Source organism: Dendrobium catenatum, unplaced genomic scaffold (genome assembly GCF_001605985.2).
Source record: "Dendrobium catenatum unplaced genomic scaffold, ASM160598v2 fragScaff_scaffold_1088, whole genome shotgun sequence".
Taxonomy (NCBI): Eukaryota; Viridiplantae; Streptophyta; class Magnoliopsida; order Asparagales; family Orchidaceae; genus Dendrobium; species Dendrobium catenatum.
In genome coordinates, this window is record NW_021319550.1 from 717,119 (window position 1) to 732,273 (window position 15,155).

General features: G+C 31.9%; 1 protein-coding gene across 4 annotated transcripts; it reads left to right on the plus strand.

Moving 5' to 3' along the window:
• The first annotated feature begins 1,120 nt into the window (after window positions 1-1,120).
• On the plus strand, window positions 1,121-11,184 carry LOC110092260 (TSL-kinase interacting protein 1). Of its 4 annotated transcripts, none has more exons than XM_028698452.1 (11): window positions 1,121-1,288; window positions 1,534-1,997; window positions 7,758-7,991; window positions 8,230-8,319; window positions 9,112-9,311; window positions 9,436-9,677; window positions 9,774-9,790; window positions 9,878-9,993; window positions 10,080-10,457; window positions 10,546-10,725; window positions 10,833-11,184. In XM_028698452.1, exons 2-11 carry the CDS (start codon window positions 1,931-1,933, stop codon window positions 10,941-10,943), a joined length of 1,635 nt encoding a protein of 544 aa, XP_028554285.1. In that variant the 5' UTR covers window positions 1,121-1,288; window positions 1,534-1,930; the 3' UTR covers window positions 10,944-11,184. The 4 variants fall into 4 exon arrangements, with proteins under 4 accessions (XP_028554285.1, XP_020672400.1, XP_028554286.1 ...); XM_020816741.2 differs by having other exon boundaries at window positions 1,122-1,288; window positions 7,758-8,003; XM_028698453.1 differs by having other exon boundaries at window positions 1,123-1,288; window positions 7,844-8,003.
• Window positions 11,185-15,155: the final 3,971 nt, after the last annotated feature.

A 15,155-nucleotide genomic window follows, 5' to 3' on the forward strand; every position in this document is an offset into this window, starting at 1 on the left:
TCTAAGCTGAACTGCATAAATGATCAATAGTCTTTTCTCCTTATTTTTCTCCTCAAACAAATATTTGTTTTTTATTTATTCATTTTTTGAATGTGCTAAGATGAGCGGTGGATAGAATGTACAAACTTATGTTACTATAGCATATTTTCTTTGTCGGTATTAGAGAGAAATTTAAAAATTAAATTTTTTGAAATAATTTAACATAAAAATAATATTGTAATGTTTAACGGGCAACTTGCTTCAATACTTTTAGTTTTAATTTTTTTTTTCAATGCTCACTGGACTAGTAAGTCAACACATTATTTCCTAACCCCTGAATATGGTTTGTTTTTCCTCTCTTCAACACCTTTGTTGCCGTTCGACTTCGCTATCTCCTTTGCCTCCTTTGATGACGTTCCTTCCTTTCAGATGGGAAGTCACGATAGTTCGACAATGCTGGATCGGAAGTAAAGACGGGAATTTGCTCGCTGCAAAGGTAACGATCTTTCATCCCTTTAGTGCGCTTCTTTGACCAAATCTTTAAATAAGCCAATCTATTGGATTTACGAAATTCAGGATTGAGGAACAAAAGGTCGAAAACGTTGTGAAGATTTAACTTTGCGTTTGGCATGATTTAGCTTAAATCTTGTTTAAATCCGAAGTAAATCATGCATCCAAACACACCCTTATTAGTGTGAAACTTCAAATACTTCTCTTCTTCCATAACCCTAAGGGGTTGTTTGGTAGCACCCAATATTTCATTTAAGTAGGAGTTCATAAATCATATAAATCCAGATTTACGAAATCTTGAGGGGGTTACATCCTTAAAATTGTTTGGCAACATTTATGATAAATCCTGTGTGACTGTTTGACTATTTAATTCAGGATTTAAGGCGATTAAAAGATTTGACATGAATTTCTCGAATAATTAAACTATTTATGGTGGTTAAAAGATTTAAAATGGTTAATTATTATTTATAATATTTTATGATAATTATTTTATTTAAAATCATATTTAATCATATTAATTATTTTGAAATAACTAAGTGTTTAAATAATAATTTAATTAATTTTACTTAATTATTAATATTTGAAATTATATGAAGTTAACCAACAATATCTTAGCGGAGTCTAGGTTTTTTATCTTCTCTATTTCTTTCGGCTTCGTTCCTTCGCAGGAGTGTTGAGTTTTGTACGAGTTCTTCGTCGCTGTTCGAACTCGCTCCTTCGACGACGTTCACTTCCTGTTGGAGCGGAAGTTACGACATTTTTTGATCGGAAGCAACAACGGGAGCTCGCTTGTTGTGAGGTAACTTTCTCCCTTTCGCGCGCTTCTTCGGCCAAATCCCGTAAATCCGCCGAACCAAAGGATGAGATTTACCACGAAAAGAGGGAATTTTCCGTCAACCTCGGCTTTGATTTACCGTGAGATTTGGTTTTGCATTTTTGGCCGTTTGGCTGGATTTAGCTCAAATCGGCTTCGAATCGGGCCTAAATCTTTCATCCAAACAGCCCCTAAATACTCGCCTGATTTCTTGCTCGTGCGGTATACAGGTCCTGGATTCTACGCTGCCCTCCTCCGCTCTTCTTCCTTGCTTTGGTCGACGATATTACCAATTTCTGAAACCTCCGAAGACAAAGAAGCAGGGAAGTCGGGACGGGAGCTCTCTTGAGAAGGCATCGAAGTGAGCAGCGGTTTGTGAAGAAGAAAAGGATGTTCGTGAGACTTGTAGATTTAAGTTAAACGCACTCAAATGCTAGGGGGCTGTTCGGTAGCAGGATTTGATTTAAATCATGCCAAAGGACAAAAATCGTCAAGCTAAATCTCACCGCAAGTTAAATCAGTCGTTCTCCATTATTCGCCATCAACCTCGGATTTACTAAATTGGGAGTTAAGGGGATTTATAGGATTTATGGAAAAGAAAAGAGGGAAAAAGGTTCGGAGAAATACATGTTCCTCCGTCTCCTTAGGCTCGACGGGCAGCCGGCCGAAGGAGATCTCGATCGCCACGACTCCGGTAAGGGTTCCTAACTTCTTCCGTCTCCCTAATATTGCGGTCCTCTAGATTGTTTGCCTGCACTCCGGCCGAATAAGAGCTCGATCGCCACGACTCCGTCCGAAGGATTTCTCTAATTGTATTCGGTTTTTTGCATCAGTGGCTGTGTTAGGTCTAAGTTTTGTAGATTCCTTTGTAACTTAAAAAAATTTGGGAAAAGCACGCTTACTTAGATGCAGGTAGGCTAGTAAAGCATCTGAAAACCAAGATTATGAACTGGGAGGGAAAAACCTAACTTTGCCGTTTAAGTTAAGCTTAATATCCCACTCATATTACAACAACAACAACAACATCAAGCCTTTATCCCACTACATGGGGTCGGCTACATGAATCCTTTTTCTCCATTGTGTCCTATTAAAAGCCATAACACCCAAATATTTAATTAGATAGATAACATTAGAATTGGTAATTAACATTTAAATAATTAATTAGATAAATTCTATTGTAATTTGTAATTAAATATTTAAATACTTAGTTATTATAGTATTAACCACATAACCAATAGTGTAATTATTAACTAGCATTTTCAATGATCTAACTGCCATAAAAATTGATTTGTGTTGGCAAACAATTTGACAAGATTTATCAAGATTTAACATCCTTGTCAAATAATTTTCAAAATTTAATACCCACCCTCAAGATTTACTAATTCCGGATTTGTAGGATTAACTAAATACTAGATTTAAATCTTTGCAACTAAACAGCCCGTAGGCGAGATTTAAGGCAAAACAGAGGGGAAACATGATTTTTGATTTTGTCTGATTTAAAATGATTTGTTGTATCGTTAGGCAGGATATAGCTTAGATCTTGCCTAAATCCTTTCTAAATCCTGCTACCAAACTGTCCCTTAGCTTCAACATTTTTCCATGCTCTAGTAGATGGTCTCACGTAAATTTTTTGAGATTCTCAAACTATTTTTTCCTTTACTAATTTGATTCATGCTGCTCAAAGTAAAATTTTTTAAAAAGATTTTTTATAAATATTTGATAAAGGATTCTTAAGTTGATGCTAATTAAGTTGGCCTTTTCATGTGATTAGAATCTTTCCATTAAAACTATGTTTATGCTTTATCCCCTATATTCAAAAGGATATGCGAAATAAATGAAATATTTTCAAAATTAAGTGCGAAATTAAAAATCTTGTTTCAAAGTCCAATTATGATTTTTCACATATATGGAGAAGATAATCAAGCTATAAACTTAATTGTTAATTTAGTCCTTAAATGTAAGGACTTAAAGAGTTTTAGATGAAAATCTGATACGTCTTGGAAGTAAAAACAACGAAAGAAACAAGTAGAAGCTGTAAGAATATGAAGATAGGGATTGATTTTTTATTCTCTTTAATAAAAAGAAAAATACAAGTGATCTACTATTCGAGAGGTATATCAGTTCTCCTACAAATCCTAGATGCCACTATGAACAACTTTTAAGCAAACTACAACAAACATAAACCACATAATGAAAATAAAACAACCTAATTACCCTTAAATAAACCATCATATTTCCCTCCAAAATCTGAATTTAAATAAGCTCTCTCTTAATAAAACATTCTTAATTCCCTCCCAAATCTGAATTAAACCAACTCTCTTTTCTTAAATAAACCTTTCCTAATTTCCTCCCTAATCTAAATTCAAATCAGCGATCATTCCTTAAATAAACTTTCTGAATTATTTCTTCCCTGATTCTCCTCTTTACATAATGAATATTAACTCCCCGGGCTTCACTAGGTGGGCCTCTCTAGCGTATCAAAATCATGTTATAATTATTTGGTATTAGGATAATTTCATGCTAGATAATAATTTATTTCAATTTATCTAGGAGTTTTTTGTTCTTTTATCTTTGATTGATGCCTACTATTTCTTTTTTTTTTAATGTTGCTATGAATGTAACTTTGGATCATCAATTGTTGTTGATTAGATAATTAAGATTGTGGTTAAGGAGAGAAGGTCTTCTTCATTTTGTTTATATTGAGTATATTAAAATTTTCGTTAATGCATTTTTTCTACAAATTACCAAAATACAATTTAAATGGATAACATTCTTAAATATTTTCTTTGACTAGTCTTTAGGATTGATTAAGATTTATTTTATTTTGATTTCAAAATTTTCTATAAGTGCAAATTTTAGAATTAATTTCATCAAGCGTGTGAAGCCTTAGACCACTTATATTTTGAGGGGATTATATAAAGCGGTTTATATCAATGTTGTTAGCATCTAACGAGGATTGGACTTCCAATGAGAATGAACAAGATCTATTCCTAAAAGAAATAGTAGAAGTCGTGGAATTATCAAGCAATTTAAAATCAAAGGAGAAACTTAAAATTAAGACTAGTGCACTAAGGAAAAGAGGGAAAATTTTAATCAATATCACATGATTATGTTACAGAAGATACCAAGATTCAATATCTAATCGAGGGGCTGTGAACTTTTGAGAGGTGACTTCTTTTAAGATCTCTAAGAAAAATAAATTGTTATGTACAGGAGAAACAACTTCACGAATTTTGGTACCACTATATTCTATAAACTATATGAAAGCTTATGTGCGTGAAAGAAGCTTGGAGGTGGAATGGAAAGCTTATTTATAGAGAGGTTAAAGAGACTTGGAACTACCTCTGTGAATTGGAAGATTTATTGATATACGAGAATCAAATAATTCTGAGTAATTAATGCATTGTAATTAGAGGAACTTGTTCATATTCAATTACTCTTCTAAGATTGATGTGAGTGGCTGATTCTCTTCTTAAATGACTTTAATCAATGGCACTAATATATATAAAGAATGAAAATTTATTCGGCTTGGTTACCATAGCAGGAGAAAACTGGCATGGGAAGCCATAGGAGAGTAGTTATACAAAGCAGACTGGAAATGGGATTTACAATTCTGTATGATTTAAAATTGTTTTTTGTACGGTTTGGCAGAATTTAGCTTATATGCTGCCTTAATCTTGCTACCAAACAACCCCTTAGATTCAACATTTCGTAGAATTTTTTAGATATTCAAACTATTTCTATTGTTTGCTCACATGCTGAGGTCTTTCTATCATATTATTTATAAGTCAATTTATTTTGTTTAATTATGTTATTCATCGGTTGAGATTCTCGTGTTTTTGGGGTGGCTAAACGAGAAGCTAGTATGCGCTCTAGGACTATTTTTTTTCTTTTTAATGTTCTTCAATTTCAACCCCTTGCGAACTAGTACAATTTGATTGTTCTCAGCTTTATGGAGTCGGACCTGCATGTTAAACTTGATTTTGGTTGTTTTTTTCTGTTGCTATACTTTTTTATTAATGTGTTTGATTATATACGGACTTTTAAGGCAAGAGCCTTTATGCTCTTTTTTTAATGCTCATGGCCTTTATGCTCATAGCACTGTTAATATCAATTTTAAATTTCTTTCTATGGACATTCAAGGACTGAATAATAATCATTAATCATTGGCTTCTTTAAGGATTTAGGAGCAGTAGCTAGATTTATGAACTCCTTGTTTTTAATTTTCTTTTTTCTGGGCTGATTTGTTTTAACTTTATTTTCTTGATTTAGTTTATTCAATTTTTTTGAGAAATTTAAATATAGGCTACAGATGAATTGGTATTAGTATTTTTAAGAAGAAATGTGATTAGTAGATAAACATGCATTGATTTTACAAGGTAACAATTTAATTCGGTGGTTTAAACCTCATTTAAACTTGTTGGAAGATACGTATGCAAATGATGCAAATTGACTTTCGGGACTTTGGTTTTACTTTCATTGCTTTTATTTTTATAGTTTCTGATTATATAGTTTGTTTTGGGTGTAAACATCTGATTCATTATAGAGAATATGTTGCGTTCTCTAATGTCGTTAGATTGCTTGGGTCTTCTATATTGGTTTTATTTCTTTGCTATCCAAACATTGGCTGCTTTGTTTGTTCTGTCTGTTTAGTTACTGTTTTTTATTTAATCTTTGGCTTGATTGAGAGAATTGCTTTGAGTATTTTATTCCATCTTATGTGATCATTTTATACAAATCTAGGAGAGCCTCTAGTAGGGAACATAAAATATTTAGATAATTAAAAGCAACTATAGAATTAATTATAATTAGGACAACCCATGAATTGATTGGTAAGAGCAATAATTCTTATTGATTCTTTGAATTATTTGATACAAAATTATGTTATAAACATCCTAAATACTTTAAATTAAGCTTTCCTAGAATAAAAACAAATTTTGCTTCTTTCTCATATAAGTGCCAAAGTTATTAATGGATTTAATTTTCAATCAAAAAAGTTTTAACCCGTGACATATAGAATCTGTCCATTCTCAGTTAGCCAGCAACAATATAGCAATTTCTATTTATCAGTGGAAATAATAATATATTAGTAATGTCACAATTGTTGTAAACCCCTCAAATCAAGACCATTTTATATACCTTAAACAAAAATCAATCATTATTGTTCATATGCGTTGGTTTCCTCATTCCATATCTTTTAAGTAACGACATCAACTGCCATTTCCACTCGAAACTAAATGCCCAACATGGCAAAATCCCAACCTCCCTGCTATGGCTCTCATGGAGAGATCTTGATGGCTGAATCGCCGCCACTTTCAACGGTACCCCTTAGACAAATGTTGGTCAAGCAAATTTAATGCCGCTGATCCAAGTGAAGAAGGAAGGTGAGGAGGAGATGTGGAGGTTGGAGTTTTGCCATTTTGGGCATTTCATTTTAAGTGGAAATGACAACCATAGTAATTATTTGTAAAGTAAGAAGTGATGCAATTAGGGTGGATGGATAATGGTGATTGATTTTTGTTGAAGGTACTCAATTTTTTTAAATGGGACTGATTCAAGTGGTTTATTATAAGGGAGTGCCATTATTTGTGTGCTATTCTATTTATTGATAAATAATAAATTATATTTTGTAACTGGTCAATTAAGAATTGGTGTAACTGAGAATAGAGCGTCTCACCATGAGAAGGGCGTTTGGCTGAAACCCAATATCAAGCTTACTCTCTTGGCTCAGGAAGCCTCTATTAACAAATCCTGTACCCGCGCTCAACCTTCTGTGTTTTGTTCTCTTATTGTTCATCGTTTTGATTGTTTTGTTGCTTTCGAAGATAGGGATGATTGATGTAATCTATTCTAGGTCACAACGCTAACCCCCACCACCATTGCATCTTTCCGTCTTGTTTCCTCACTTGATCATCCATCTCCAGTGCCACAACATTGATCATCAACGTCATGGTACCACGCTCTCTATCGTTCATGTAACTAGTGGTTGTTTGTGTTATCTCCATGCCGGGGTACCACTTTTTTTATTCTGTGCTTGCGATTCTCCCTTATGTGGTTGCTTGTCCTTGAGCTTATGAAATGCATAGTTGCTTGAGTATAAGGAAAATTGGAGATTTGTAATTTGATTTTTACAAGGAATAGATTGGAATTCTATCTTGGTTCTCATCTTCATTATTTTTTTTTTAAATTCATTAACTTTTTATCTGCACAGAGCTCAACATCTTATTTTTGCGGTTTTAATTAGGCTTTACTTCCCAAGAACACTAAGGGTTAATCTTACCACTGCTGTTTAGTTGTTTGCCTCACTCTAAATTTCACACTTAAAAAAAAAAAACCAGTTCTCTTACATTATTTTATATTCAAATAAATAGATATATTAAAGGCAATTTCAGAATGCATGAATCATATTTCTTGCTATTTGCTAGTTCTGCTCTGATTGTATTCAAATGATTAGGATTGAACTTTTCATTCTCCTTGTTGGGCTTTGCTACTACACTTCTCGGTCAAACTGAATTAGTGAGCATGAAATCTGGTCTACAGGGTCAAACAATTACTGATCTATCTGCGCAAGATAAATCTAAGAAAGATGATAAAACAGCACATGGGATATCTGTGAAAAGTAAAGCTGCTAGAGGACTTGGCTGGAGGAAATCTGGAACCTCAGTTGGGAAGGTTTCTATACAGAAACGTAAAACTACTGGTGATAATTATTGATATAATGCGCGACTTAACCTTGTTATTATATGTTTATCAGTATTTTTTCTTTGAATAGATCAACCCCGCTTCTCATTTAAGTTTGATTTCAATGCTTTAACGAATTTGTAAGACTTTTCCTATTGATGGCTAATGGAATAAAATATGCTCCATAGCCTCTTTTAGCATCCAAGATGAACCTTTTTATTCTTTTTTTTTTTGTAATTCTCCAGATAACAATCAGGTTGCCGTTGAAATGGAGCGATGTATAAAAATGAAAAGCTTAAATTCTTCTCCCAAACAGAGGACGCTGCAGGCATCAGGTCATAAAGCATCCTATTTTAATTTTTTGGTGACAGTGTAATTTCTTTTTCTTTGAACACGGTGTTTACGAAACTTTTTAGTCTTTTTCCTTGAACATGGTGTTTACATCAAGCATCATCCTTAAGCCCATATCTTTTTGCTTTAGCCATGAATGTTCTCACTAGACATTTGCAAGAGATTGTACCCTGGTGTATGCTTTTTGTGGATGATATTCTTCTTGTTAATAAGATTAGAGAGGGAGTTGAAGGTAAACTTGAATTATGGAGGTCAACTTTAGAGTCTAAAGGCTTTCGTTTGAGTGGATCTAAAACTGAACATATGGAGACCTGTAATGCTTTATGGTGCAGAATGTTGGCCATTAAAAGTGAATTATAATATTAAGTTAAGTGTTGCAGAGATGAGGATGATCAGATGGATGAGTAGTTTTACTCTTAAAAAGAGGATACAAAATGAGCATATACGTGAAGTGGTTGGAGTAGCTCCACTGGAAGATAAGATTAGATAGAGTCGTCTTAGATGGTTTGGTCACATAAAACAATGGCCTTCCGATGACCCGATTAGAAAAGTAGATGTATTAGATTTGACTTATGTAAAGAAAGGTAGAGGTAGACCTAAAAAGTTTGGTTAGAAAATATTAGAAATGACCTTTTTTTATTAGATGTAGATTAGAATTTGACCCTTAACAGAACACAATGGAGAAAAAGAATTTATGTGGCCGACTCCACATTGTGGGATAAAGGCTTGTTGTTGTTGTTGTTTATGACGAAAATTTGTTTTTGTTAACTTTACAGGTAATGATAATAGATGTTACTTGGATTTACCTCCTACTCCATCGATGCATCCAGAGTTTCCTGTGACGGCATCTACTAGCACCCGGTATAGGCATCTAGAAGTTCCAACATCTGTGAGACTACATTCTCCTCTTCACATTCAAAAGCTGCATCTTCAGCTGTTTCCTATGGATGAACGTACGCGCAAGTTTTTGGAGGAGGTGAAAACCTGAAAATTGTAGCAGCTACCTTCTCTCTTTCTAAATTGACTAGAACTCTTTCTGAGGCAAGTACCATCTTGAATTAATCATGAGTATAACTTGGATTCTTTCGTGTTATCTTTAGGAGAATCATTGCCCTTACTTAGAGCTAACTATAACAACCAAAAAGAAGATAGCTTCAGTAATTAGGCATCTAAATATCAAGTGGGGAAATTCTAGAAGTGCATCAGAAGAGCTCACTCTCTTTCCTTATGATGCCCGAATGGAAAATCTGGAGAGATATAAAAGATGGACTTTGAAGGACTCTGATATCACAGCTTCTGAAGTCCATGCCGCCATTGGTAAACCAGCTGTTTTTAGGCTAAGGTTTTTCTTTATCTTGGTGGCTTTCAAATTTACGTGATGAAGTGTTTTAGTGTATTAACGAGTAACTTCATACACCATGATTTCCATCTTGTTTAGGTATGTATGGCTCAATAATCTTGGCCCAAAAATCAGCAACTTGTGTCAAAACAATTTGGCTAATCAGTCAACTTTCAAGGGAATTCAGAAAAAGGATGTTGATGATCAGGAAAAAGAGCTGTGTACAGGACTAAGCCGAGAATGCGAATCACCACCGGCTGAACCGCCGCTGAAACAAGTTGTTTTAGAAACTGCTCCCATGAAAACAATTGAAGCAGCGGTATTTCATGATTCTATTTGTTATCTAATAATTGTTTTTCTTCTGCACTGTTCTCATTTCTAATTCCAAGTATTGATGGAAAAAAGGATAATGTGAGGCCTGAAAATGATGTGAAGCTTTCATGGATTGATTGTGTTTCCAATATGAGTTTTGGAGCTCTACTTTCTGAAGTAGAAGCAGCTGAAGGTGCTAAAGTTTGCCCTCAAGCGCCTCAGAAGCAGATTGCAATTAGCTGTGATTCATTTGATGCTGCAATTGCAGCACATATTTTGAGATATCAAGCTGGAAACCAATCCTCTGCAATGGTCCAACCATCTATTCTAGATGCTGAAGAAACATGCAATCCTTTCTCATTTCATAACTCCACTTCTTTGAACAAAAATGTTCGAGTTCAATCTCAAGTTACCCCTATCCCTTCAACTAGTGAAAATGCTGAACACCATATAGTGAAACCGTTCAAAGTGGTAAATATTTGCTTATTCGTTACTAACTATAAATATTTTTAGTTCAAAACTTGATGAATTTTTTACTGCCTATACTCAACATTTGCAGCCTTCAGTTGAGCCAGTCAATACGACCTTGATATCCGAAGGTGCGCAGCCTATTCAAGCCGAGACTAATCAATTTTTAGTTGACTGTCAAGCTAATAATCAAGAGAAGGAAGAAATGCAGGTTGATATGAATGCGACAATCAATGTAAATAACCAGTTTGAAGGGCTTGATATGCATTGGGTAATCTCTTTTACCTCCCAAATGTTTTCTCGTTATATATTGATGGAAACAAACTAGAAGTTTAAAGGTTTATAATCTGAATTTTACATCCTTTATGTACTCTGCAGCCACCTTCGGCTGGCCCCTGGCAATTTCTAGCTCCTCCTCCTCAACTCATCATTAGCAGTGACAGCAATGGCCTCAATGGGCTTGATTCTACCCGTCTCGACACTTTTTAGGAAAAAGGTTTTCTGAAAGTAGCTCTAGCGATTGATACCCACTTCCTCTTCCATATTATAATCTGCTGCAGAAAATTTTCATTGCTTGGGAGTCTGTTCCATTCATTTTTCGTTTAGCTAGACATTTTCCACCTATTGTTAGCTTTGGAGTTAAGGTAGATGTGCTCCAAAAGGATTTTTTTTTTGGAATGTAAATACGAATTGTATTTGTAGCGTATAAATATAAATATAAACCTTTTAATTTATTTTAACATAATTATAATACATAAATAATTACAATATTAAGAATATTAATGGTTATTATATTCATTTTTTTAATTGAATATTTTGTACTCTTTTTTTTCAAAAATATTTCGTGATAGTAATTCTACATATATTGTCTTGTATGGGCTATTAGATGGTGATGATAATAGTAGGAGAAATTATTAGGTACAGAATATTGTTAGTATGTGTTATAACTCATCGTACAATCATCCAAGATTTATTAGATCTTTTTTTCTCTCATAAAAAAAAGAATCTAATAATTTATTTAATTATAGTTGATATGGTGTGTGACAGTGATATATATTTCTTTGTTATGCTCTCTACAACAATAATAATAAAAATATCAAGCCTTTATATCATTGTGGGGTTGGTTATATGAATAAATTTGTTTCTATTGTGTTATATCAATGGTCAAATTCTCATGTAAATCTAATAAGAAAAAGTTATTTTAAATATTTTTTAATCAAAATTTTTTATGTCTCTACATTTTTTTAATGTAAATTAAATTTAATACATTTACTATTTTAATTGGATCATCAAAAGGCCTCTGTTTTATGACATCAAACATTTAAGATGATTTTGTCTAATCTTATCTTTCATTGGAGCTACTCTAATCATTTCAAATCTTGCTCTTTTTATGATAATTTATTTTTGATTATTAAAAGAAAATATTAATATATAAGATCCTCATTAATCAATAATGAGCTATGAGAAGAGAAAATTTGAACTATGCATTTTATCTATGTAGTATTTAGAATTATTTTGATGATTTCAATTTTCAACCTTACATATTAAAAATCCTAAAAGAGCTAAATAAGCTCTTAAACAAGCAAAAAAGGTTTCTTTCATTCCATCTTTTTTTTTTTTTGAGAGTGCAAGTAAATGATAGCATTAAGCTTTCTTCTACCCCTTAACATTGCAATACTTCTTCATCATTTTTGAATAAATATTATGAAATTTTTTAAATTATTTTTAACTAATAATTCACATTGATCAAGCATGATCTTGACCCAAATGTAATTATTTTGAAGATGAATTGACCATTTTAAAAAATTATTTCATTGTTCAAGTATATTCTTAATTTTTTAATTTATAATCAAAATAATCATTTTGTCACAATGGTTCAAATAAAATCAAATGTTTGAGCTTTGAATCAAATAAATCTAATTTGACAAGGTAACCAACCCCTGAACATCCTCTTTAAATAAGTAATTGATCCATGACCTCAAATTATAATGCGATATATAAAGTTTGTCTAATACATATATTTCCAAAGTTCATAGAATATTTATATCCTTCTAATTCATAAGCCAGTTGAAATGTTGGATTCTTTGGCAGCACAATAGGGCAAATATTTCAACAACAAAGGCCATATATTAATTTTTTCAATGCCCTGAACTTTGGTTTGTGAGTATTTTTATAATTATTTTAGTCAATTCAACAACTATAATTTTGAAGCCAACTCTGTTGGACTCGTCGCTTGTAGACCCTCAAAATACTATAATTTATTTTTAAATTAGGGACATCACCAATTGTGATGATCATTCAATCATTATGAGGCAATGATCAGTGACTTTTGATCAATTGCTCACAAATCAGATATGTCATTGTGTCAATATTTTGGTTGAATTGTAATATCTTTGAGATAATAACCTAAAGATCACCCGAAATGAACTTTTATGATCGAGTTCGAGTTTGCATAGAGTTTCATAGGAATCTAAAGTTTGTTCCATGCATGCTTAATAATTTTGATGTTTTTTTATATGCACATCACTTCCAAAATCTAAGTGTTTGCCTCTATAAATGGTTGTACATGCCCTCCTAGGTCATACATGCAATTAAGCTAGCAATCTTTGATAAAATATTGTGAATAATGATATCATGCAATGATATAAGTACGACTACATTTTTTTGGACTTATCCTATGTCTGTTTTGATAATAATTATGATAAATATGTCCTTTTCTTAATTTTTTTATTTTATGATTTTTTACTATTTTTACGAGCATTTTATTGACCCTAGCATTGATTTCTTATGTAACTTAAATTTTTCCTAATGATGAAAACTACAAATGATGAAAACTACAAATGAATAATGATTTAATAAAATTAAAAGTATAAAATAAGGTGCTATTTAAAAAAAAAAATCACACATAACTAATTTGGAAAGTCTTAGAAGCCAATAAATTATTATTACATGGATCAATGGCTTTCTCTTATATGAAAAGAAAAAAAAAAATAATGAATTGTTACAAAATTTGAACTTATATACATATATATATATTATATTGTTTTTATTAAAAAGTTGGAGGCTCAATCCAACCATAAAATTAAATTGTTTGGGAAGAGTATTGACGAAGCCCAAATCGGCCATCCTATTCGGCCAACAACATTATTTGGCTTTTTCAGACTTTAATGTTCGTTCAATGAGTCATTATCTTGGAGGTCAAATAATTTGTTTTGGTAGTTGAGTTGAGAAGAATGACATTAATTATATATTATCATCATTAGCCCTTTTCCAAATATTTGATGATATTTCAAGATAGTGATATGCTAATAGTGTTTTTTTAATCATCATTTGTGATTTAGGTTTCATTTGGGACGATTTTTTACTGTTTTATAAAATAGTTTTTTAATAAAAATAATTTTGAACTATAAATTTTTATACTAAAAAATAGTAAAAAAATTATCTCAAATGAAGTCTTACGCTTTGTTTGGGGCAACTGTTTTCTTGCTTCTAAAAATAACTTTTTAGTACAAAAGTTTTAATTTTTGTACTAAAAAACTACTTTAAGAAGTAATAAAAAGCCGTCCCAAACAAAATCTTAATCACTTTTTAATGCATGGCTCTTTAATTAGCACAATTGGAAAAATATTGGCGGTATATTTGGTTGATTTTTTTTATTTTTTTTGTTGAATGTTATTATATAAAGATGATATTTATATTGTAATTTTACATCATGATATTATATGTAGCACTAATTTCAATGCAATTTATGGAGTTTAAAGTCTGAAATATACATTTTATATAATGATATTTTGATACATTATGACATTATTTTGTGTTTATATTTATATTTATAGCGTATTGGTTGGAAATAAATTTGAGAATTTTAATAATCCAGATTGGCGTACTCACCTTACCAAAAAAAATAAAATAAAAATATTGATGGCTTTATTGTATCCTCACGTGATTTTTGAAGACAAGTCAATTATTAAAAAAATTGTCTACCTTTAACTTCAAATTACAATTTGCCAGCGTGAATGACCCAACTTGCAAGGGATTGTTTGCTTCCAGCTTAATCCTGATTAAAGCCAACTTAAACTAGTTCCCAAACCTTATAAAAAATTTGCTTAATCATGATTAAGAAGGTTTTTTGAAAGAGTCATCAATAATAAGTTATAATTATTTTGGGTAATTAAATAATTTCATTAACATAAGAATAATAACTAATTAGAAAATAATTCTTCAATGGTCAAACATAGATGGTCAAATCGAACTATTAAAATATTGTATGATTAGGTTTCGTGTGTGAAGTATTTGTTAATGGGTTTTAAAACAGTTTTTTATTATAATATTTTTTCTAACTATAACTTTTTATATTAAAAACTACTTAGAAAATATTAGAAGAACCGTCTCAAATGAAGGCTTAGATTTCGTTTGGGACAATTTTTTTGCTGCTTTTAAAATAACTTTGGATGGTTGAAGTAGATGAATGCATCGGGTTTGTTGTGTGATAGAAAAATCTCCCTAAAACTTGAGGAAAAATTCTATAAGATGGTAGTTAGACTTGCAATATTTTATGATGCAGAAAGTTGGCCATTAAAAGAGAAGTATAATTGTTGCGTGTTAGAAAATACGCGGCGGTAGAGTTTGTAAATTCGCGTTTGAGCGTTGTACGTAAGTTTAACACACAAACAGGAAAAAGGAATGAACACCAAGAGTTTT